This window comes from Puma concolor, chromosome A1, assembly GCF_028749965.1.
Source record: "Puma concolor isolate L17-30 chromosome A1, mPumCon1.1.hap2, whole genome shotgun sequence".
NCBI lineage: Eukaryota > Metazoa > Chordata > Mammalia > Carnivora > Felidae > Puma > Puma concolor.
This window is the reverse complement of record NC_141667.1, coordinates 66,305,351-66,331,643: the sequence shown is the minus strand read 5'-3', so window position 1 is coordinate 66,331,643 and position 26,293 is coordinate 66,305,351. Positions and strand designations below refer to the sequence as shown.

General features: G+C 40.8%; 1 protein-coding gene across 3 annotated transcripts in view; it reads right to left on the bottom strand.

Moving 5' to 3' along the window:
• Positions 1–6,627: 6,627 nt before the first annotated feature.
• Positions 6,628–26,293, bottom strand: part of FAF2 (Fas associated factor family member 2) — a 77,753-nt gene continuing 58,087 nt past the window's right edge. For 2 of the 3 annotated variants that reach the window (XM_025924494.2, XM_086676986.1), the window contains exons 3-11: positions 25,658–25,792; positions 23,603–23,679; positions 20,932–21,070; positions 19,254–19,339; positions 19,047–19,138; positions 17,142–17,319; positions 16,012–16,183; positions 14,680–14,823; positions 6,628–9,900 (exon numbers count right to left, since the gene is read on the bottom strand). In XM_025924494.2, the coding sequence (XP_025780279.1) occupies positions 9,718–9,900; positions 14,680–14,823; positions 16,012–16,183; positions 17,142–17,319; positions 19,047–19,138; positions 19,254–19,339; positions 20,932–21,070; positions 23,603–23,679; positions 25,658–25,792 (1,206 nt within the window). In that variant the 3' untranslated portion in view covers positions 6,628–9,717. Of the gene's footprint in view, positions 9,901–11,446; positions 11,632–14,679; positions 14,824–16,011; positions 16,184–17,141; positions 17,320–19,046; positions 19,139–19,253; positions 19,340–20,931; positions 21,071–23,602; positions 23,680–25,657; positions 25,793–26,293 lie in introns of all 3 variants that reach the window. The other variant, XR_015240732.1, reaches the window with a different exon arrangement.

The following is a 26,293-nucleotide window of genomic DNA, read 5'->3' as shown; positions in this document are numbered from 1 at the left end:
CTCTGCTTCCTCAGCACACCATGCAGACAGCTTTCCCCGTATGCCTCACCTGTTACAATCAATCTGGTTGGCTGCCCATGTCTCTGCTTCACTAGACCAAAAGTCATCACATACGCCAAATGCCCAGATCCTAGCAAAAGGGCAAGGACACAGTAGGCATCAGTGAGGGTTATCTGAACAGGTGATTGAATAAGTGAAAAAATGAGCTGCTTGGAGGGAAAGCATATGGGAAGTTGACCCCAGTCCCAGGGCCCAGATGATTACACAGGCCTTGCCCTCTCTTTCCAGTGTCCAGCATAGTGAATTAACTGTTATCTCTCCCATTTCCAATTATTTTTCTGCACGGTGATACTTTGAACCACCACCACCCTGGCCTCCACAGTTCTGACAAGCTGGGGCAAACCTGTCAGCCTCCGCTGTTATTTCAACCTCAGATAAAGTCTCTGACAGAGAAGTGCATGCTGGGAAAGCCCTCCTAACAACAGAGGGCTCACTGCTGTTCAGTGCTCAACACAATGGCAGGTTGCTCAGCCAGAAATTAACCACATCTGCTGAGGGTGAATGGATTTATTTTAGCAAATGTATAAACATTTTATGTGATTTTAACCCAAGTATATCCGGGGGGGGAAAGCTGGAAGCAACTATGCCAAAATATTAATCTTAATAATTTTGGGTGATGGGACTACGAATAAGGGTTATTTTCTTCTTTATGCTTTTCTGCAATTTTTCAAAAGAAAAGGCTTTCCCCAATCTACTTGCCAATTATGTTTCTCCATCCCAAAGGTGGAAGTCCCAACATCCCATGGATGTCCTCTACCTCTAACAACACCTTTTCACCAACCCACCCTTTCTGAAACCTAGACCTCACCCTTTCTAAGATTTGGCTTTCAATTCTGGGACCTACCACATAGTCTTTCAACACATCAGTTTTTTTGGGTTTTTTTCCCCCCTTAAATTAGCTACAGTGGGTTTCCTGTTTGTTACCTGCAAGTAAAGATCTCTAATATAGGCACCAAAAGATAAGAGCTATGTGAGAAGATCCAGGGGTGTGCAGTTTCTATGTGTCTAAATTGATTTATATCTACACTCCTTGCCATGCCAGCACCTGTGTTATAATAAGCCAGAGTGTTATAAATATGATTCTGGAAGACCAGAATCACATGGCATAGGCACTTGGTAGGCTGGCAATCAGAGGAGTTTGAGAAATTGACAGCTTATCTTCTAAACCATTTATCTTGAGTGTTAGTTGTGTTAGTACAGCTTTAGGCAGGAAGTGCATTGGTGTGTTTAGGGAACAATCAAGAGATCTGTGTGGTTAATTAGTATGACCATGCAGGGGAACAGAAAAACAAAGCTGTAAAGAGGCCCCAGAGTTGAAGTCCCCAACTTCTAGGCTGAAGAGCTGGACTTTCATCTGGGACAAAGGGGGTGCAGAGAGATTGTGAATGCCTGCATGTGCCCTCTGTTTTCAGAAAGAAAACTGGCAGCAGTGAAGAAAATAGACTGGCGACAGGTCCTGGCTTTTCATATCTACTCCCACTGTATATTCTGGTCTCAATCTCATATGGACTCTCTGTTTTCCCAGAAAACCACCTAAGTCTTCCTATATTCTAGTCTGCACTCTTTAAAACAGCTCTTTCAAATCAAAAGTCTTCTTAGACCTCTGACCCCACCATCTCCCCACAATCTGACAAAGAGTTACCGTCACATGTGGACGTTTTCAACTTCTGCCTTCAAATCTACAAATGCACTTTCTGCTCCCATCCTTCCTCTTAAGGCCAACCTTTCCACCATCCCAGGGACATCTTTCTCTGTTATCCTTTCTCTATGCACCTTCAACATTTTTCTCTAAAATCTCACTGCTTTTAACACTTACACATAATGAAGTCTCTCCTATGTTAAATAACCTTTCCTCATTCATAACGCTTCTCTGGCTTGTCCTATTTCCTCCAATACCTTGCACTGACACATTTCATGAAAGCTGCCTACATTCCATCTTTCCACTTCATTTCCCATTCATTACTTCTGCCTTCTGACACTGTACTCTACTGAAATAGCACCTGTGAAGGTCACCAGGGACTGTTTTGTTCCTAAAATGCTGTTGTCAGAAATCTGGACACTCCATCACCCTCCGTATCTAATCAGCCTTCAGGCCCTCCTTGGTTATTGTGCCTTCTACATACTTCTCATTCCCATCATTAACGCTTCTCTATCCCCACACCATTCCTAATCCAAGACTCCATCATATCACCTCTTAGTCTTGCCCCATCCCATCCAATCTCCCCAAAGTGACAGAATCAGCTTTCTGAAACCCAAATCTGATGTGTCTCCCTTGCTTAAAGCCCCTCAATGGCCCTCAAGATAAAGTATGATTCCCTAACCTAATTCACATAATCTGACCCCCAGGTACCAGGTGGGGAACTTTTCTATTTACAAAGATCTTGTAAGACTCCAATGAACATGGCAATTAGGAGGTTGCAGTTGACTGTAAGAGATGGTCAGTGGGGATGGAAGTTCAATCAACAGGAGGTTAAGGACGTGGAGGCTGGTTGTGCAAGCTATCTTGGCAGGAAAGGAGATAGGACTGGGACCTGTGGGTAAGGTAAGATTAAGGTTTTGCAAGGGAGGAGATGCCAAACATTTTTAGATGGAACATGAAGAGAGATTCAAGTGAATGAAAAGAAGATAGTTGTAAAGGTTCTGGCAATGATGACACAAATCAGAGACTGAGCCCACACTGCTGGCAGGAGTATAAATAACTTTTCTGGACGATAATTTGGAAATCACACAATCATTTAAAAAAGTAAAATTTCCGGGGCGCCTGGGTGGCGCAGTCGGTTAAGCGTCCGACTTCAGCCAGGTCACGATCTTGCGGTCCGTGAGTTCGAGCCCCGCGTCGGGCTCTGGGCTGATGGCTCGGAGCCTGGAGCCTGTTTCCGATTCTGTGTCTCCCTCTCTCTGTGCCCCTCGCCCGTTCATGCTCTGTCTCTCTCTGTCCCAAAAATAAATAAACGTTGAAAAAAAAAAAAAAAAAAAAAATTTAAAAAAGTAAAATTTCCAACCTTTGATTCAGTAACTTCACTTCTGGGATTCTTCTTCCCTGAGAAAACAAGCATGGGTGTGTACACTTAGCTACAGGGATGATGTTTATCAGTCTGTACTTAGAAAAGCAAAACAGGGGTGCCTGGGTGGCTCGGTCGGTTAAGCGTCCGACTTCGGCTCAGGTCATGATCTCATGGTCCGTGAGTTCGAGCCCTGCGTCGGGCTCTGTGCTGACCGCTCAGAGCCTGGAGCCTGTTTCGGATTCTGCATCTCCCTCTCTCTCTGCCCCACCCCCCCCATGCTCTCTTTCTCAAAAATAAATAAACGTTAAAAAAAATTTTTTTTTAAAGAAAAGCAAAACAAACAAAAAAACCAAACCAAAACAAAAAACAACCTAAAATGTCGTAAGAGGATTTTGATCAGTTTATGGTACATCCATTCAGTGAAATGATGCATAGTCATTAAAAATATACTGATAAGATATGAAATGGAGAGAATACAATATTTACAATGCCATCCCATTTTTGTAGAAAAAAATGTTTTTATATGCAAAGTCTGGGAAGACATACACTGGAATATTAACAGTAGATACCTCCGGACAATGTGGTATTGTGAAGTTTTATTGTTTATTTGCACTTCCTAAAGTTTATCATGAATAAGAATACCTGAATAAAGAAAACAATTTATAAAATCACATACACACAGCGAGCCCATTTATATGAGTTTAAGAACAAACAAAACTTCTATGGTGAAAGAAGTCAGAGTAGTGGTTATCTCAGAGACGCTACAGACTGGGAAGACACACGAGAACTTTCTGAGGTAATTAAACATCCTGCATCTCGTTTTTGGTGTACACATAGGCAAAATTTTATCAAGCTGTGGATTTAAGATTTGGGCATTTTACTGTATGTAAATTATATCTCCTTCAAAAGAAAATACACCCACAAGACAGAAGGGAAAGAGGAAGCAGTTAACATCACAGAGCAATTTTGGGGTGAAAAAGGAAGATGATGAAGTTCTGTGACAAGATCTCAATTTTCTCAGGAAGTAGGCTGTTTTGTAATGGGCTGTGAGTGAGGAAGATGCAGGTGGGCTTGGATTGAGAAAGGGGACACAGTGGAACAGTGCCTATGCAGTAGAAATGCGTGGGGAGTTTCCTAGGGCTGGATCACAGGAGTGGGCATCAATACCCAGGGCTCCTCAGTTTACTGTGGTATATGCCAGGACTCTGCAGCTTAAGGAACAAGAGGAGAGAAACCAAATGGTTCAGTTTCACTTCGTTAATTGTGACAGCACTGGACTGTCATAGAGAGGGGGTAAAAAGCCAACAGAATTCTAGCAGGGAGAACTGGGAGGAGTGGAGAGGGACAGAAAGGCCTTGATGGCAGAGTAGAGATAGCGGAGTGGGAGCACTAAAGGCTGTCAGAAAGGGTTTAGTTTTGAGGTCCTGAGGGTGAAACAGTTCAAAGTGGAAGCCATGCTCAAAGCACAGCACAGCTGGGAGGGACAGGAGCAAAGAAAGCAAACATTTACCAAGCATTCATCTTCCACCACCAGGCACTTCACAGGTTATCAGGCCATTTAAGCAGCACCTGAACTTTGCAAGATGCACCACCATGATGTTTATAGATGAGGAAACGCCCTGAATCAGTCAGTCAGCAAGCAGCAGTTTCAAATCCAGATTGGACTCAAAGCCTCTACTACATTCAGCAGCTACACAAGTCAAATCATGAGCAATAGGACCAGAACTTTAGAGAATCCACATACGTAGATATAAGAGTCACCCAAGTTGCTGGTGGAGAGGAAAAGTATCAGTTGTCAACATCTGGGGGAATGTCCAGTAGCAACCAGAACAGGAAAAAGTAGCCCAAGCAGGTGGCCCATGCTTTGGGAGCATTGTCCTGGAAGACAGTGCATCAGAGTGGCAGAAGAGAAATAGAGATCCATATCCTGGTTCAAAGATTCGAGAGAAAACAAGCAGTATTTGCTTAAGGGTTGTTTGAAGTGGTGTCTTCAAGGGAAAATCAGGTTTCAGCTTAAAGAAACCCGGGAGTTTGGGGCATGATTCCAAGAGTTACCAAGAAGGGCAGACAGAAGAGGGGAGGAGTAGGGTTGGGAGAGGGAGGATAGGCTCAGCACTGTGTTGGCAGGACCCGAAGTCATGAGGAAAAGACTTTGAGGGCTGGAGGCTCCACTGGGGGTAAAAGCACATGGAGTTACAACTGCAACACCAGAAGCACGGCAAGGAAAAGTGTCAGGCATTACCTGACTGACCATAGGCAAAGCTTCAACTTAACCCCTCCGCTTTAACCTCTCCTCCCTTTATCTAGGGTGAATGGTTAGCAGTGGGCAAGCTACAGACTGTTTTGAAAACAGTAATAGGAGCTATTACTTACCAAACACCAATTGTATGCCAGGTTAACTCTGCAGTAGCAATTCACTTAATCATGACTGCAGGGCTACAACCTACCCCCTTTTTACAGATGATCAAACTGAAGCCTAGAGAGTTGAGGTTACTTGGCCAAAATCATGGCCACGGCCAGGATTTCGAACCAGGTGTATCTGGCATCAAAGTTCTAATCTTCCTTTACTCTGTTCATTGATGGCAAAAATTTTATACATAAGCTTCACAATCGTGAAGTGTTCATTTTTAAAAGTGGATTGACCTAAGGTGAACAAACTCTTCTTGCAGACTTACTAGACTGAGCAGAAGACGTTCTAGTTCAGAGGTACATTAAAAATAAAATGGAAGCCACACATCTTTGGATAAGCAACAGGGCAGATTCTGAAGGTAACAAGAATTCGTAGCTCACAGGAATAAGTTCTTTGCATGAAGTCAGACAGTGGGGAAGAAAAAGGCAAATAATTGAACCTAAAATTTCCTCTCAGAAATTAAAATACAAGGGTGTCTGGCTGGCTAAGTTGGTAGAGTGTGCAGCTCTCGATCTCGGGGTTGTAGGTTCAAGCCCCAAGTTGGGTGTGAAGTTTACTCAAAAAGAAAATTAAAAAAAAAGAAAGAAAGAAAGAAATGAGAATACAAGCAACAATACCTTAGGAGGGGAGCTCCAATAATAGTCCAGACTTTGTCAGATCAAAGGTGACTCTTCTTTAGGGACTCATTCGCAAGGACGTAGATCTGTTCTAGCAGGAGATGTGACATCCCTTATGAAACTGACAGTTACAACTGCAAAAAAACATTCCTTCAAAACACACTGCCATGGAGAAAGGGAACAATGACACCTGTGTTGGGCCCTTCATATATATTTGATTTAATCTACAAACCCATTCCAAGATAGACAGTGTTAACTTCATTTACAGTTGGGGGAAACTAACGAACTTGTTTGAAGCCACAAAAGGCCAAATTTGAACCCATATCTATCTGCCCCTCCTACCTATCCACACTAAGTTGCCTCTTTTCACTGGAATGCATTACTGATTTATTTTAACTCCTTGCTTCTCTTTGATTCTCCCTTGCCTCTCAGCAATGCAATATCCTGTTCCCACCCCCATGGTTTCCCAAACTTTCCTTCATGAACACAGAAAATATCTACCACATCTCTCTTAAACGGAAAGACCCACAACTCATTATGAGATTTTGTTATAAAACATTTAATGTTAACCTACAATACAATGTAAACTTTTATGAAAAAAATTTAAAGTACACTAGATTTCTTCAGTAAATTATCACGTAACTATTCAGGCGCAGTACAAGTTGGGGCACTGCATCCTTTATGGATGGATTTCCTGTTGCTGCGTTCCTCACAAGTCCTAAAAAAGCCAGTTGTAAAGTGGAGCTCCTTGTTCAAGCACCAGATAATACTCCCCTGATTTTGCATTCTGGGGTTATCACTCCTTCCCACAGTCATTTTCTGAAACTTTTTCCTTGGCCTTGGCACCATTAGCAATTTTCATAAAGACTGCTGCTCAGTTGAAGATTATAGGTTCTTCTTCTTTTTTTTTTTTTTTTAAGAGATAAATATTGTCCTCTGGCCATTTTTTATCCAACCATCATAGTGGAAGCAAGCAAGGACAAAGTATTTGCCACAGGAAATTCTGCAGAAGTGGAAGAAAAGACCAGAGAGGCCCCACTGAGGCTGCAAAAATTCAACTGACTCCAATTGGAGGTCTTTGCTTGGTGATTTCCCATGGTTATTCAGCTGAATCTACTTCAGTTTGGGGCGTGCAGAACAAAACTTGAAACAGGCGTCTTCGTTAGGTTGACGACTTGCTGTTTGAACAGCTGAAATAACCAAAGGTGATTTGGAAATGAGCAACTGCTTGCAGATCATCAGCTTCTCAGTATTTTCTCCCTTGCAGGTCCCATTGAGTTCTCCGAGGTCCTTGGGAGTAACATACAGATTGTACTGACTTGAAGTGATAAAATGTGCATCCTTCATGGGGGAGGAAGGGAGATGGCACCAGGCAGCAGCCCTAGGGTCAGCAAGGAGACAGGAATGGGGTCTGAGCAAAGCAGGCCTGTTTCAACATGGACTAGGAAGGAACATGTGCTTCAGATAAAACTTCTTGAAACCTAAAGTAAATGAGTAGGCAATCCCAAGAGCTGTACCGACATAGACTTTTTCTTAATATTCTGGCATCTGACCTCCTTCACTGAACAAGTTTTGAAAGGGCAAGAGGCATAAAGTGCACACTGTAGAGTAAGATGCAGACTGAATTAAGGAAAAAGATTTACAACTTTCCAAGGAAGCATAAGCAAGACAGTACACCCAACCTAGAGAAGGCCCATAATACCCTCCTCTCCTGTGTAAGGCTAGGGAAACAGCTATGAATTTGACAGGGAGTGAGGCTCTGAGTTAAGTGGAAAAATTCCTCTTTGCATGGTTGTCAGCAGGAAGCAGACGTCACATAAAGCTAAGTGGAGAATATGGTTTATCCTGGTATTCACTCCAGATACATTTTATACCATCAGACAGTGATCTTCTACTCATCTGGTCCTGAGGCAGCTAGGAGCAGAATTAAGTTTTCCTATAGATGGTGTTCTAGACACCTGTGCCAAGGCCACTGGGAAATTCCCAGGCTCCCCACCCTGTCCCATGGTGTTTATCCCAACCACTGAGGGTTGCAGAAAATAGAAGCCACATCACTGCTACCTATAAGAGTGGCCCTTAGATTTTAGGTAAGCAAGAGAGAAAGCCTTTGGAGACTGCAAATCTACCAAGTTATGCTTTATTTTGATATGAACCCCCAGCCTCACAGCATGCTAGGAACTACAGTTACTTTGGTAGCTTGCTGTGTTACAAGTCTGCACCAGTCTAGCTGTAGAACACTTTGGAATATTTGCCAGCTCATGCTGGCATCTATTAATACATGGCCTAACCCATGTACCCATTACTAGAAACTCAACCACAGAAGAGACATCCAGAGGTTAAAAAACCCTATTACTTAAACAGAGCAATAGAGGGAGAGGATTAAAAACTGCCTCCAGCAAGTGGCTACATTAGAAACTAAAATGTGCCTTCCAACAACTTGGAAGTTCAGGAGTTTGGTCTTGGCTCCCCTCAAAGTCTCTAGTTCTAACCTTAAACCACCATCACCACCACCACCACCACCACCACCACACTCCCACTGAGACAGGCAGGGCACTCTCATGGGGTTCTGCTGGTTCTACCATAGGCCCTGCTAGTCCTTTGGGAAGGCACCAAGCTTGGCAATTCAGGAAAGCTCAGGGATGGGCACGAAGAGCATGCATGTGTCAGAAGAGGAATGAAGAGCTGCTATCCTTTGGTTCAGATCCCATAATAACCACCTGGTACAGATTCCAAGGGAAAGCTGCAGTCATGTGTATAGGTGAGTATACACGGGAGTTCACACCACACGTATGGGTATATCTGTCTATACATAGCCTTTGCAGGGCAATGAATCCAGATTTCCTCCCCAATACTCCAAGTGGGGCGCACAGGTGGCAAGAAAGGACAGCAAGAGTTGGACCAAAAAGAACAACCTCTCTGGGAATGTGAGAGGGACAATGGCAGAAATAAGCACAAACCAGCCCAGGGCACCTTTATTATACTCTTGTGGGCTAAGGAGCCCAGGGCATGAACTCATAGGCTTAAGAATTGGCTCTTTATCAAATAAAGTTAAGGAAAAAAAAAAAAAAAAACAACAAACACCTACGTCAGCCTCATTCCTTTGGTCATTACAAAGCAACAGAAAACATTTAAAAGTTATTCATAAATGGTGGGAAGTTCAAGGAACATCTCTGTTCTGTGCCTTCTCTTCCCTCTCTTCTCTGGTGGTGGGAGAAGCAAGTCCTCAAGAGATGCTGCAGTAGCTGGTTGATGGGAAGGTTTTTTCACTTTTATTTTCCATAAAAGCAAGAATGAATGAGAACTAGTGAGAATGTCCCCTTCCCCAGCTGGGACAATGACTGGGTTGGAGGTGAAGAGTCTCCTTTCGTTGGAAGGTGCGTGGTGCAGAGGCAGTAGGGAAGGGTGGGCTTGCCGGCGGGAACATTCATTGCTGACCTCGCGCGCACACACAGGTGGTGACTCTTTCAGGCAGCATGGTTTCTGATCCTTCCTTAGGATGCAGCAGTCTTTTAAAAAAAATATTGTATTATAATAATAATAATATGAATTTCTCTCTCTTGTTTTTTTGTTTTTGTTTTTCCATTTCTTTTAGGGATTAGGGTAGGAGGGGAGAGGAAAAAAAATGTCATTCATCTGTAAGGTCCTGAACAAAGAGAACCTCTGTGTGGCTGAGTCCGGCCTCCTGCAGCGTGGGGGGGTTGGGCCACTCCTCTGAAGGGATGCAGGGCAGCACCCGCCGGGGAAAGTTGGCTTCAATCTGAAACTTTTCTGGGCTTTCTTTCAAGGAGAATAAGAAGTCGTGGATTACCTGCAGATCATACAGGAAAAGGGTGGTGAGAAAGACAAAGACAGACAACACAACTATGAAATCAAATATCCCTAGCTCTCTCCAGGATGACTCTGAGATATGAAGTAATCACGTTACAGTGGAATTCTATTGTGAGGTCCTTCCATTTCACACAGCAAATGCGTAGGGCAGTTCTTTGAAGAGATTACACAGCCAATGCCAGTCCTACTTCTGAACTGATTCATGTTTTTTTTTTGTTTTTTGACAACTTGTTTGCTATAAAGCTAAAAATTTTTTACTTAGAAATAATCAGAGGGGTGCCTGGGTGACTCAGTCAGTTAAGTGTATGACTCTTGATTTCAGCTCAGGTCACAAGATCAAGCCCTGCATTGGGCTTTGTGCTGACAGCGTGGAGCCTGCTTGGGGTTCTCTCTCTCCCTCTCTCTGTCCCTCCCCTGAGCACGCTTCTTGCTCTCAGAATAAATAAATAAGCTTAAAAAAACATAGGCGCCTGGGTGGCTCAGTCGGTTAAAAGTCCAACATTGGCTCAGGTCACAATCTCACAGTTCGTGGGTTCGAGCCCTGCATCCGGCTCTGTGCTAACAGCATAGAGCCTGCTTCAGATCCTCTGTCTCCCTCTCTGCCCCCCCCCCCCCCCCCGCTGCTGTGCGCACGCACTCTCACGTGCTCTCTCTCAAAAATAAACATTAAGAAAAAAATCAGAGAGTTACAGAAACAGAAGTACAGAATTTTTTTCTTTGAACCAGTTGAGAGCGAACTGCCAACCTGACGTCCCATCACCCCCAAAATACTTGTGCATGTCTTAGAAATAGGACAATCTCCTACATAACCATAATATAGCCCTCAAAAAAAAAAAAAAAAAAAAAAAGCCAGGATATTAACTGGCACATTATTGTTGTAACATAATATATATTTATTATTAAAGTTTTCAAGTTTTGCTAGTTGCCTTTAATAGCAAAATGCATCAAGTTTAGGTTTATGTGTTCCATTTCATTGTCATATCTTCTAAGCCTCCTCCCCTAGTCTGGAACAAATCCTCAATCTTTCCTTGACTTTCATGACCTTTCACTTTTTAAAGATAACTGGTCACTTATTTTGCAGAATGTTTTCTCAATTTGTTTGCCTGATGTTTACTCATGATTAGATTCTAGATGTGTTCTTTGGAGGGCATGTTACAGAGATGCTGCTGCGTTCTACTAAATGCATCCTACGCAGTTGGAGCACAATTCCAATCTGCCCCAGTGCCTATAATGTGCACTTTGATCACTTCATTAAGGTGGTGATTGCCTCTCCACTGTCCAAATTCTTCTTCTCTTTGTAATTAAAGAGATTCTGTGGGGAGGTACTTTGAAACTATAGACATAGTGTTCCTCAAACTTTCAACTTATTTATACTAACACAGAGTCATGATTTCCTACTTTAATAGGTTATAATGTTGTAATATTCATTTTAATGTTCAAATTGTTCTAGATGGAGTCAGGAGTCCAATCAAGATGGCTTCTGTGTCTTTATGGCAAGTCTCATCATTTTTTGAATAATTCCTTGCCTTCTGGCACAGGGTATTCCAGGCTGATCTTGTGTTTTCCTGCCCCAGCTCTGGAATCAGACATTTCTCCAAGGAGCCCTGGTTCTTCTTAATGGACAATGGTACTTAAAAGCCACGATCCAGGTGTTAGGTATGTTCATTGCTATTGGGGTGTTTCTGCTCCCAAGCACTCTCTGTGTAAAAAACTAGAGAATATGTGAATATACATACATACAATGAAATCTATATTTCTCTCTATATATGTACACAGAAAACCAGGAGTTTGCTTCCCCCTCCTCATCCAGTTCTGGCTTTAACACCCCACCCCACCACAGGCTACTCAGGCTCTGACTTCTGTGCACTCCTGTCCCCACATGTGGACACTCTCTTAATTTGGTCAAGATCTGACACACTCCATGTGGACCTGTCCTCTGTGAGAATGCCCTCCTCACCCTGCTCTGACTCTAATAAAACAAAAGTAAATTCTTAATGAGAAGTAAGGTGACATCAAGAAAACTCAAATTACTAAAACCTAAAATGTGAGGTACCTATGGAATAAGCCACCTTTATCATCCCCAGTCTCTGGATGCCACACATTAAGAACAGGCACACTGGATCCACTCTGTGGCCCACTTTATCTAGCATGCTACTTCTACCAAAAAAGTCTAAAGGATGTGTTGTGGAGGGCACTGCTAACCTCTTTCTTTCAGGTCAATCCCAAAGATCAGGAACACAACATTCAAGTTACCCTTACTATTTTGAGGGAAGTTACATCTCATAAGTTTGTTCCCTTCTGTGTGAAGCAGTCCTTTCTTCATGTGTTTTAAACTGACCTCTTTAGAGCTTTTATGAGGCTGCATACTTCATACATAACATACATACTCTAGAATTTAAGGCATAAATCCATGCTCTTCTCTAAATCCACTCATGATTTTATAAACTCCTCATATTTTAATCTATCAATCTCGATCATTTACAGTTCTTGTCTCTGCAATTTCCATTAACCCTCACTCTCTTTTTATCTTGAGGTGCATCAGACATGTACCAAATATTACTGTTATGAACCCAACATGGGCTTGAGAAGGGTGAAACAATATTTTGTTTCCTTTTCAATCTGGTTTGAAAATACTTAATCTGGTACAAAATGGGCATTTTCTGTTTACCACTAACAATGGACATCACCTCCAGAGGTCACTTTTAGTTCTAACAGATAGAAAAATGAATCCTGAGTATAATTTGGATTCTAATAAGTATTTAACAGAAAGTCAGCTGCCACTTTTCTGCCCACTCATGAGACCTGGAGATTTTTCTATAGTTTATCCTTTTTTATCTTAGCATTTTACTATTATCAATAGCTGAGCTTCGTGCAAATGAAGTGTTCCACTGAGCATTCACTCTTTGAGATTATTTACAAAGGGCAAAGCTCGCAGGAAGACCAAAGTCTGCAAGAGCACAAAAACACTATAAATCATTACTCGGTTATATGTTAAAAACTCCATGAATGTTAAAGGCCCATACCACCACCACACTTCTCCTTTACACTTCTTTCCCATCTCTGAGTCTTGTCCCCACCTGTGACCAAGTATTTCTCTCAGTCTGAGGTTTTTGTTGTTTTTTTTTTAAATAACTTTTACTGAGCACCTATTTAAGAGTCTTTAAGGATTCAATAGTTAACAAATGGGTTGGTTCCCCTTCTACCAGAAGCCTATTCTGTTCCACAATTCTAACAGATTTTCCTCCAAAACTCTCAAGACAGTTAATTTTTGTTAGGTTTTTCACATACATAATGCGAGTTTGAGGAGTAGAAGCTCCACAGGGTTCAGGTGTACTATGATGTGAAAGTGAGCATGGTGACAAGCCAAAATCCATATGCAAACCATTGTTAGGAAACACATCAGGGGAAGGGAATGAACATTTAGTGACCACCTACTACATGGTATGTAGTATGTGAGGCTCATTCATATTATCCCAATTTAAAAATCAAAAGTTAGCGATGTGAGCACCTTCCCTCAAGATAAATAAATGCATGAATGAGAGATAACAGGAAAATGAGAGAGCTGCTCACTTTTCTTTCACCAGGATTCCTCCCAACTTTTTATCCTGCATTAGCGGAGTCTTACATTCCCTACTAGTCATAAGCTCCGTGAATTCCAGAACCATGTCTCACTCATCTGTATAATCCTTAGAGTGTCTAGAACAGTGACCGAGGTATCTTTAGTTTAAAGTTATCGGAGGGCAGACTATAGTTCATTTAACCGATGCGGTATCTGAGGCCCTGTAAAATATTCTGCAACTTGTCCAACGTTCTTTACTTAAACAGGAGAAATAATAAATATGCTACCCAGGCTCACTTGACTACAATGCATCCTCATTACTATTACATAGTTTATTCTTGACTACTTTGAGTGATCAAGGAAATGGCAGAATCTACTGTAGTTGGTAAATCTGGAAAGGCAACATACCAACTCTCAATATAAACAGAAACTTCCTTTTGGTTATAAATACCAAAACCAACAGTTAGCATTTGAGTGCTTACTAAGAGCCAGGCACAATGTTGAGCTCTTTACGTATGAACTTAATCCTAACAACAATCCTATTAGAGAGTACCTAGTATTATACCCATTTCATAGATGAAGAAATTGAATCAAGGAAGTACACTGACCAAGAAAACACATCTCTAATCTTAGAAGCATGAAAATTTGATCCTCATTCTGTGAGACTCTAATAAGAGTCTCTGCTCTTAACGATTTCCCTACAGAATGACAAACACTATTTACCTTTAGATACCAAATATACAAGGCAGCCCCACAATGTGAGGTTCCTGTGGACTAAATGGACAGGAATGGAAAGTGACAACTGCATGCAAACTGTACATGCATTTATATTCAGATGTATAAGGTCAGTGGAGATAGAGTGAGGGGTTCTAGTGGGATTCTGAAGCTAATGTGAGCCAAGCAGCGTGGAAGAGCCTCCCACCTCAAATATACAAGTCTTTTGTGGAGCTTCTTGGTAAGGTACACTTTTTTCTTAGCAGAGCTCAAACACGATGAAAGAAAACCATAATAGCTGCTTTGAGTTGGCAGCTAGAACTGAAGAAACCCAATGGTTCATTGCACTCGTCTCTCTGTACACCCCTTCCTTCCCTGTTCATCAGCCCAGCAGATATGCCAACCACACTCTCAAGACTCCTTAAAAGCTTCCAAATCTATAGCCCAGACCCTACATACACTTTACACAACTTAGGCTGTCCTTACTGTTAGAGACTGTGAGAAGTGGAATCGTCTCTCTACTCGAGAATCATTGGGTAATTTGAAAATGATCTTGACACTCTCAGGGTCATCAGGGGAAGGCTCCGGGGGCAGGCACTCCAACTTCCTTTCCTTTTCCTCTTGTAAATTCTGTATAGACACAAAGCAAAATTGAGGCTATGGCTCCAATAGGGAAAACAGAAAACAGCAATACCATCACCACGTAGGTTTACTGTGAGGCCAGAAGAAAAATTAATGACTAATATCTAAGACAAACTTCTTGGGAAAAGTCAGAAACACCCAAATTCAAAGTAGGATTGCATCACATGTATTATTTATTAACTATGTTAGGGCATTTATCTATCCAAAAAAAGGCTTAAAAAATGGCTAAAAGGGGTGGCTGGGTGGCTCAGTCGGTTAAGTGTCCGACTTCGGCTCAGGTCATGATCTCACGGTTCGTGAGTTCGAGCCCCGCGTCAGGCTCTGTGCTGACAGCTCAGAGCTTGGAGCCTGCTTCACATTCTGTGTCTCCCTCTCTCTCTGCCCCTTCCGTGTTCATGCTCTGTCTCTCTCTGTCTCAAAAATAAACATTAAAAAAAAAATTAAAAAAAAAAAATGGCTAAAAGACACTGGCTATAATCAAGTGGCAATGCGTGATGAAAGAAGATCACGAATGAAATGCCAAATTAGCTAACACTGGTGCTAAAAAAATAAAAACTGCTGTGAATTAACAGCATTTTGACTGAATTAACAGCATTTTGACTGCTTGTTATCCATTTATGCTTACTTTTCATGGAAGAGAGTTGTTTTGCCTTTTACTCACTGTTGTTTGGTTTTTTTTTTTTTTTTTTCAACGTTTATTTATTTTGGGGACAGAGAGAGACAGAGCATGAACGGGGGAGAGGCAGAGAGAGAGGGAGACACAGAATCGGAAACAGGCTCCAGGCTCTGAGCCATCAGCCCAGAGCCCGACGCGGGGCTCGAACTCACAGAGTGCGAGATCTTGACCTGGCTGAAGTCGGACGCTTAACCGACTGCGCCACCCAGGCGCCCCTGTTGTTTCTGTTTTAATAAACAAAAAAATTTTTTAAAACTACTTTTTGTGAAAATGCAGTAAATATAAAAATGACAAGGAGTGGGTAACTGGCTAGCTCAATCAGTAGAGCATGCAACTCTTGATCATGAGTTCAAGCCCCACAATGCATGCAGAACTTAACTTACTTTAATAAAATGGCAAGGAGAATTAAAACACCCACAAATCCCATCATCTTCTAGTTTTTTTCCTTTCACACTTAAGACCACTTTGGGAATCACAAGGAGTAAAGACAGGTTCGTTACCCGCCGACGTCTCTCCTCTGCCAACTTTTGTTGTTGTACTTCCTCTTCCTTCCGCCGTTTCCGTTCCCGCTCCTCCCGTTTCTTTCTTTCTTTCTCCTGGTCAGCCCTGAGAGAGGCCAGGTAGGCCTCATCCTGCTGTTGTCTCAGCACCTGGGTCTGGTTTCGTTCTTCCCTGTGGCCAAATCATAAGCACAGAAGGAAAAGAGCAATCTGTTTTTTTCTTATATTGAAATTTTTTGGGGGTAAAAAGGTGACAATCTTGGTAGATGAGTATTTCATACTACCATAAAGGATTCCAAAGCAGAGCATGGCAGAATCTGAACAAGCCATCTTTTCCCCAGTTTAATTTGGCAAAAAAAGAACTGGCAAGCTTTTCAACTTCACAATTAAAACTATTTGTTCCTCAATTGTAACGAATCAAACAGTATTATTGTTGAAAAGCAATCATCAAGATCATGTTTTACAAGTAATACCCTTTTGAGTTACTGCATTTTTGTATATACTGTTTTCATAAAACCAAAAACCACATCCGTGGATCTCATAAGATTCAGAAAATGGAGAAATATCTTTGTTCAGAATTCTACTAAGAGAAAATATTGTAACGTTCTGGTGTATTTTCTATTTTCTCTCCCAAAAATTGTATATGTACGTATACATAGGAGTGAAAAAGAGAGAGAGAGAGAGAGAGACCATAAAATTATAAGAAAATATACCAGAATATTAAAAGTTGTGGTAGGATTATGGGTGATTTTAAATTTCTTTTTTGTGCTTTTCTGTATTTTCAAAATTTTCTACAATTAACATATAATACTTCTGTAATGGAGAGAAGGGTTTTAACAATTCCATGTATTTTATATTTAAGCTCTTTATATCATGGTTCAGCTATTTTAAATGACATGACATATATATTCTTGAGCCCAGACTCTTGTCTTTATTTGGATTCACATCTCCAGGAACAGATGATCTGATGGGAGAATTATTTAGGTCAAAGTACATAAGTATTTTAACACTAAATAGACAAGGTTTTCAAAGTTGCTTAAGACAGAGAAGTCAGGATCTATGGAGCCCTGGGTCAGCCACCCAAATTTACAGCTCGTTTCTGCTTGTTTCAGAGAGGAACTCCTCTGTACCTTTCAAGGCGTTCTGACACCAGGTAAGTCTGGTTTGCATCCATGATAAACGTCAACTGGTTAATAAGGTCATCGGGCTGAATGAGGCCTTCTAGCCGTCCCACCACAGTCATCCTCCGATCCTTCAGCATAATCATGGCCAGGAATGGATAGGTGTTCTCTCGTAAAGCCTGTGACACTGACACAAAGAAAAGCCAACAGATTAAGGGCAGCCCTCGGGAAGAACCAGATCAGCTCTTAGACTTTCCACCATGAGCAAGAGAGAACTGTTTTAATTCCACCTGGGAAAGAAAGGAGGTGTCATTTATTCTCTGCATACCTTTTTTTCCTCCTAGTTTCTTAACCTTTTTGTTGGTATATTTTCGTGTCCCTATTTCCAGGTAATTTGATTAGAATAGGACAGACTTTTGTGGTGGGGTGGTTGTCATGATGATGCTAGGGAAGACTGCAGAGGTCAAGGACAGTGTCTTTTTGATAGGTAGGAAAGGATCTATAAAGAATCTGGCTACTGCTGAGCATAATTTTTCTCCATGTTGGGTATCAAGCCTAAAGCAAATAAGACTGCAAATCTCAGTTTTATACTACTGGTGATCAACTCCTATCATCGTCTCTGCCTTTTCTTCCTCTTATTCAATCTCTTCCTTACTCCTTTTTTCATGTCTCCCTACCTTGCCCTCCATTAAAAGAGCTAGTTTTTCTGTTCCAAAGGAGTTTAGAAAGTTGGTCTTCCAAATAACCAATATTTTACCATAACAGAGTTTTACTTATGTTTTTCTTATGGTTTGAAAGAGATTTTATAAGCATCTGTAAAAAAATATCCTTAGACTCTTTCTATTCACTACCCCCACCCCAGAGCCATATTAGAACGGCAAAACGCACCCTGTAGGAATTTAACAGAGGTATAAATACCAGTTAGGGGTAAAGAGTCAGATTCTAAAATGTAGGCAAAACATCTTTGATTCACTGTGCTAGGATCTATTAGCACAGTGCCTGGTCCACTAGCATATACTCAAAAGCTGCTGAACAGAAGCAACAGTAAAGTAACTGTATGTTTCTTCACTGGATACCTTTATATGCTATACTGACTTCTAAAAATACTTATCTCCATCTCCAGGTAAGAGTTACTGTCAACAAAGATCTGAACTTTCTGAATCCCTATCAGTACTCAAGGTACTCAAACAACTAATTCATTGTATAAGAAGCTCTGTTAAAACTGCTGCTGCTGAGAGTAAACTCCTCACTAAAAAGCCATTTAGATTAAAAGCAAGTTTCTGCACAGGACTGGGTGTTTTTAAAACTAAAACAGGCCCTGGAGCACCTGGGTGGCTCAATTAAGCAGTTAAGTGTTCAACTTCAGCTCAGGTCATGATCTCAAGGTTTGTGAGTTCAACTCCCGCGTCAGGATCTCTGCTGTCAGTGCAGAGTCTGCTTAGGATCCTCTGTCTCCTTCTCTCTCTGGCCCGCCCCTGCTCACGCACATGCTCTCTCTTTCTCAAAACTAAACAAGAAGACATTTTAAATAAATAAATAAATAAATAAATAAATAAATAAATAAATAAACAAACAAACAAACAAACAAACAAATAAATAAATAAATAAATAAATAAATAAATAAAATAAAACAGGCCCTGGCAATGGTTACTTGTAAATAAAAGGCTAAGAGTCTGAGAGACGGAGCTTGCTAACTGTATGATCTTTGGTCAGTGGCTTAAACTCTCTGAGTCTGTTTCCTAAACCATAGATAATACAACCCCCATATCTCAGGATTACTGAGAGGATTAAATAAGATAATGTATACTAGCATTATGTCTACCACAGAATAATCATGCAATAAATGGCATGTTTTTCCAGATTATTCTAAAGATAGCTCAACAATCTCAATGAGGAAAAAGAAAGACAACTTACCCCTGTATCCCTCAGGTTTATTTGTGGAGCATGCCCAGAAGAGCATCCTAGTGTTTATTAGGGAAATAACTTCAGGTGCACAGAGTGTGTTGCTGAGGAGAGGGATGAAAAGGACATGAGAAGAACCTGCTTACTACAAAATATCAGCAAAAAAACACAAAAAAACCCACAAAAAAACAAAACAAAAAAACCGATCAATCCACTTACCGACAGAACTCATCAGAGTCCTGGTGATCATCTCCATGAAGATAAACCAAAAGAAAGCGAAGTTCTCGCTTGGCATCATTAAGTGCCTGTAGGAGACAGAAGACCACCAATTATTATGATGACTGTGCCTTGAGCTTTTAATTAGGCTAAGGGAACAAAAGGAAAATGAGGAAAAATGGTGAACAAGAAATCAGATTCCTGGGCTCCTACCTTCACACCCCTGGCATTTTTCCCCCTACAGAAAGTCCACGCTAACAAGCTTTAATGAAAAGGTTTTAGTGTTGTTAGGATTTAAACTGTATTAGGCACATGACAGTAGACAGGCTGACAAAGAAAAGTCCCAACAAATCACAGAAGTCAGCTGTTCCCACAGTCTAAAGGAAGATAAAAACAGAAGAATCTGACCACGTGAAAAGGGAGGTGAGAATTTTGCCACTTTACAGCTACAACATCTCTGTACATAAAAAATACTGCAAAGGTGAGACTGATCCCAGGCCACATACCAAGCAGGCACGAGAGACTGGGGGACCCAAATGCATTCTAAAGAGCACAGGATTTAAAAGATCTTCAAAGACAAGGCTAATGTCCAAGATTCCTGTGTATGCTTTTTCATTTGCTTAATCCTGAGCACATTACAATTCAGTAAAGATTTCCTGAATGACCAATGGTGATCTATCCTCAGGATCATAGCAAAGAGGGTGCAGGAGAGGTACCCATCTCATTCACATCTGCCATTTCCAGCATTGAGCACACTGCCCGGGCATATAGTAGGTGCTTAATGCTTGTTGAGTAGGGTAGTAGTAGAGCCCCTGAGGAGACTATAGAGAAAAAGCCGATATGGGAGACTCAAAGCAGGAAGTATGAGAAAAGTATTTTTCTCTTTCACCAGATAGATTCAGGAATTCTGGAGGCTGCAGAATAGAACCACTGTTTGGGCTATGTTCACAGTGTTATTTCTACATTTTTCTCTGGCAAACTAGAGATATGCCTAACACCCATAGAAGTCTTAATTTTCACCCCCTGAGAGATAACAGTCAAAGGTCTGTGTGGCTTGGGTTGAAAGAGATGTACTGCCTTGAGGCTATGCTCTATGCCCTTGTTCAATTCTGTGAGGGATCAAAGATAACTTGGGCTTTGCCTTCAAGGGGATTATTGTCTGCTATAGGAGATAAAACACAAATATAAGCAACCATAATATAAGGGAAAAGGTGAAAATACTTTAAGTTTCAAAAAAACTATGATAGCACCATAAGAAAGATTACTATTTTAGACTGCAAGGTAGGCCAGGGTAGGGCACATCAATCAGAAAGGATATAAGAAAGGAGTGATATGACCTAGCTGAAGGATGGGCAAGCTTCCATTTACCAAAAATGTGAGGAAGGCATTCCAGGTGGAGGGAAAAGCAAAAGCAAAGGCACAGAGGTAAGAAGTACAGACTATGTACAGGAAATGGTTTAGCTGGAACCTAGGGTATGCAGAAACAAGTTATATAGGAAAGACCTCCAAAGGAGGTTTGAATTAGATCAAGTAGGGTTGGCTTTTTTTTTTTTCTATAAGCAGTGAAGAGGTATTTAAGGTTCTTGAGTAAAAGAATGACATGATCAGTGCTGGGCTATGCTTTCCTTTGTGGATATAACCATATCAATAAATTGGCATCTATATGGTTTGTGGCACTGACCTGGCTGTACGTTCCCTGGTAGAAGACAGGGTGTGCCCTCCCATATTTCTCTTCAAAAGAGTGCATAAATGAAACAATGTCCCCAACGGGGTCAGTGACCCGGCTGCGAGGGTCAGGCCGTATAAAACGAAGAGCAAACCTGGGGAGGAAGGAATAAATATCACATGAATCGGCTTACTGTAGTGCATATGGAGTGGGCCAGTTTGTAAAGGTTCCTACAACAGAGCCAGAGGCATGGCAGCAAAAGGAGGTGAAGGGTTTGTGAGTGGACCATCAAACCCGAGAGTATAGTCTGGCTCAAAAGGTGCAAAGCAGCAAGTGTTGTTCCATTGCCTGTTCAAGACGAATGCAAACTGCTAGGATTATAAATTCCAACACTGGTCTAAATAAATCCTGCATGCTTTTTGCAGAAAAATTCAGGACTAGAAAAATTGGGAAAGGAAGACACAGTCCAAAAAGATCACAGGTCAGGCTGTGCCCCCAGATTTTCTAGAATGGCACTGTCTAATAAGGTAGCCACATGTAGCTATCTAAATTTAAAGTTAACTAAATGAAATACAATTTAAAATTCAGCTCTTCGGTCTCGCCACATTAAGTACTCAGTAGTCATACGTGGTTAGGTGGCTTCTACACTGGACAGTACAGATACAGAACGTTTCCATTATCACAGAAAGTTCCATTATCACAGAAAGCAGCAGTTCTACTGCTCTAGAAAAGAGCGCTTTCTCTTTCTTGTTGTCCTACTTGCCTCTTCCTTTCCTTTCTGTCATCCTGGGATTTTGAATTTTTAGTGCATACTCCCAAGCCATTCAAATTATGGTCAGGCTTCAAACCCGAACTTGTGCTCATGATTTACTTGCTTTTCAAGGGGTCAAGTAAAATCCTGCTTAATGATTTATGGTTGATGGCATCCATGAAGGAAGTTTATAAAACTGATCTAGAGTACACTGATAGATTTGGCACCTGGCAGCTATTGTCAAGTTAAGGGTGATACCACACATCTGTTTCTAAAGAGCCTATCTTATCATAATTATATAGCACCATTTATTTAGCCTTTGGGTTTCCACAGAAGGCAATGGACACAGTTCTGATAAGTCAATGTGCTACATAACATTAAACAAGTTGCTTGAATGATACAGTTGCATTAAAATTAGTCACACATGCCATGCATATTTTTTTCCAAGAAAAGCAAACAATATTCACAGATTTTCAGCACAGAAAAGGCGACTAAACTATGACACTTTCCTTACCCAATCTTGAGCCAATTCCTTAGCCCCTCAAATTCCCCATGTGTATACAATTTCACTTGGAATTTCTCCTGAGTAATCAAATCAAATTCACTTACACAAACATTCCAGAGCAAATTAAAAACAAATGTAAGAAGTTGTATATATGTAAGGGAGTGGTTAAAAATCTTTTAAAAGATTGATGTTTTGATAACTTTCTCTGAAATTAAGTATTTAGGACTATCTTATTAAGTTTTCAAATTTTGATGAATGAATGGATAAAGGCTGTAACTTTTTTAACTGTAATATATTCTCATGGCCTACATAATTCAGGACGATCAGCTTTTTTTTAAAAAGATCTCAATTCAGTCTGTTATGATTTTAACGGTTTATATGTGTCCATTCTCAAATAAAACAGGATGCAAAGAGTATCAACTGATTAACTGATAACCAATAAGAACTTTGCTAAAGCAAAAGGAAGCCATTAAGCAGGCAGACTCCTAAAGCACCAAGTAGTCTTATCTGATCCTTGCACTTCTACACTTGCTGGGTCCTCATCTCCAGCCTCTGCTCCCTAGAGCAAGGCAAAGCTATTCCATGCATCAGGAGAAGCACAGGTTGCCCTGTATGCAAGGCCCAGACCACATATTCCAGCTCCATCGGTTGGCCTAAATGCCCATAAAACATTTTAGTAGTTCCCCATAAAGCCTAGGTGTGGGTTCATTTACTACTTAGTTATAGACCAGATGCCCCACGACTAATGCCAGAAACTTGGGCTCCTTTGACATTTTGTAGGCCTGGCCCCTCTCTGTCTTCCAGTACTGAGCTCTCTGAATGGCACATGAAGGAAGTGAGAAGAAAAGTGAAAGTGTAAAGCAAGGGGGTATATATATGGAAGGGTGCCAGTGCCAGCAACCAATGAGCTGTCAGGACAGAGGGGAATGTACAGGAGTGTCCAGAGGGGTAAAAGTGTTGTGGGAGATGTAGAGAAAAATGGGTAATCTAAGAGCAAGAACATTTTTTGGGATTATGAGTAGTCAGATATAGTTAGATGGTTTAGGGTAAAAGTTACAAGGGGTGTGAAGCTGGTAGATAATGGTGGTTAGAAAGAAAAGGGTGTGAAGATTCACTAGGGAATGTAAAGGTGACAAACATGGTGGGAAGAGGGAGGATAATGATAAACATAGGTAGGCTGATCTTGAGAAAGATAGGCAAGACTACTTTACAGGGTTACTTTAAAACAGTTCCATTTCACAACATCTGTTATGTTTGAACAATTTAAAATATTGTCATACTACAGTATTAGAGTGTTCTGAAAGAGTATTCAATCTGATGATCAACTGGCAAGTCAAAACTGACAAAGCATAAACCTTACTATTCTGGTCTATGTTTCAGCTCCAAAGTCTACCCTATTTCTACTAACATATAAATACAAATGTACATACCTAAATATATCAAGTATTGTGTAATAGGTAAACCGGAATGGAAGCATTATCAAGTAATAACCCCATCCAAGCAGCCCCTGAAATTCCAAAAACAAAGTTAGACACCATTCTCTCAATCTCTAATACTCCGCAGATGGCTAGTTCAAATTTTCACTCTTTTTTTGTTCTTTTGCATGATTCCTCCACTGCAATACAGTTCCCTCTTCCTGGTCACATCATCCTTCTTAAAGACTTATTGCCTTTCATCTCATTTCATCTAATACTATCATATTTTTATTTTATCACATAATTTTTGTATTAAATCTGCTTCAGTGCTTCAATTCTGCAACTATTTATATTGTCAAATTTAATTACAAGTTTGCCTCCCTAAATCATAAGTATTCATTCTTTCCTTTTTAAATTTTTTTTTAACGTTTTTATTTATTTTTGAGACAGAGAGAGACAGAGCATGAACGGGGGAGGGGCAGAGAGAGAGGGAGACACAGAATCGGAAGCAGGCCAGGCTCTGAGCCATCAGCCCAGAGCCCGACGCAGGGCTCGAACTCACGGACCGCGAGATCGTGACCTGAGCTGAAGTCAGATGCTTAACTGACTGAGCCACCCAGGTGTCCCAATTCTTTCCTTTTCAAATTTATACATTAAAATATGGTATACAGAAATAACAATAACCACAATTACTACTTTGGACATTTGTATATAAATGAGAAATAATTACATAAACCACAATTATAAGTCTCCATATGACCGTTAATCTTAGTAATAATATTAATTATAATTTTAGCAATGTTGATTATTGCTGTTATTATTAACTATGTAGGGGCTCTATCATTTACAAAACATTTCTTATATGTCACATTGTGTTAACCTGAGACTTTCCCTGTGTCTATGGCCAGGGAGCTCTGGAGCCCCATGGCTGACATAAGAGTCCGAAAATAATGGCGGAAACATTAGACATACACAGAATTTCTTGAGTCATGTAACTGCTCTAGGAACTTGTTTTCTTCCACTTCAGAATACCCCAAAGCAACTACTTAGAAACTCCATTTTTGAAATGTTGTCAAGTATTCCACAAAAAAAGTATGATGGGGCGCCTGGTTGACTCAGTCGGTAGAGCGTGTGACTCTTGATCTCAGGGTTCTGGGTTTGAGCCCAATGGTCAGTGTGGAGACTGCTTAAAAACAAAGTCTTACAGTGTGATAACGGAGTAAATTCTAACTGCTGCAAAGTTAAAGTGAGTGCTTTCTTGGAATTCTAAATCCAAGTGTAAGAGTTTGAGTGTAATTCCAAGAGTAAGAAAGAGAAACTCTAAAAAGTTCTCTAGAGTTCATCATCACTATACATATCTGACTTTCCTAATTAGACTATGAGAACAATTTGAAGGGGGAGGACTGGCTCTTATTCATATCTGGATCCCCAACAGCAAAATACCTGGTACACCAGAGCATTCTTAAATGAACCACTTATCACCTCCCTGCTACTAGCCCTTCAAGATGAATTTTAAAGATATGGCTAAGGCTCCCACAAAGATTCCAAGTAACTTCCCTAGAAGTAGCTTACAATTAAGTAAAATGAAGCAACAAAGAATCCAGTAAACATTTTAACTTAAAATGGAAAGATTTAAGGGTGCCTGGCTCAGGTGCTAGAGCATACAACTCTTGATCTCATGGTTGTAAGTTCGAGCCCCACGCAAGGTGTAGAGATTACTTAAAAAATAAAATATTTTTTTAAAAAAGTGATAAATCTATTGAACATGCAGCCAACATTTTCAGACATGTAAATAAAATTGTGTACTCAAATAAGGTGCACAAACTTCAAATAACTAACAAAGAGCCAAAAATAAAATTAAAAAAAAAAAAAAAAGATAGTTACTGTATCAATTCATTGAAGAATCAAGTGAAGATGGTAAACCCAACATATCTACCAAGAAGCCAGATCTACCTAATAGGTTTACATTCTGAATATTTCCTTTGCTCCTATCATACAGAGATCAACATAACCTAGTGAATGGACTTATGAAACAAACAAGGGGGAAATTCCAGCTATAAAATAACTTGCCCTTGGTTGTGGTCTTGAGACAACATAGCTGTAGATCCTGTGGTCAGCTGTATTAACTTGCAAGGGTCGGGATGGAGGTGGGTTGAAAACACTTGGTACACCCTCTTGTTCATTCAATCGGTCCTGTACAGCAGCCTGAGAAGAAAAAAAGAGCAGCAAGAGTTTCAGTGTTGCTCAAATCAACCTAAAAGTAACACCATTGCTTGGTACTTCAAAACAGGTTATATGATGAGTATATCTTCATAGACCTTTAACTTGCTTTGCTGGGAGGCAATGTGTGGTGATGGCTCCAGAATTCACAGTAGAGGAGTCCAAGAAATTTATCTGAAAGCTCCATTTGTGCAGTAAACACAACTGCTTTTATTCAGATGGTATGTATTATTTAGAGTGGCTGGGATCCAAGGTGCTTCACTGTGTGAAGGAAAGCCATCCCAGAGAACACAATGTAGGAAGTGCCCCTAGAGAGGTCTGATGGAGCAACTCTGATGAGCAGTGTTTGGTGGAGGGCTTGGCTTTGGAACAGAAACTTAGGTCTGAATCTTAGCTCCACCACTCACAATAGTCACTTGGCTTATGAGCCTCAGTTTCCTCATATGCAAAAAGGAGGAACAGTATTTCTCAGGGTGAATTTGAAAA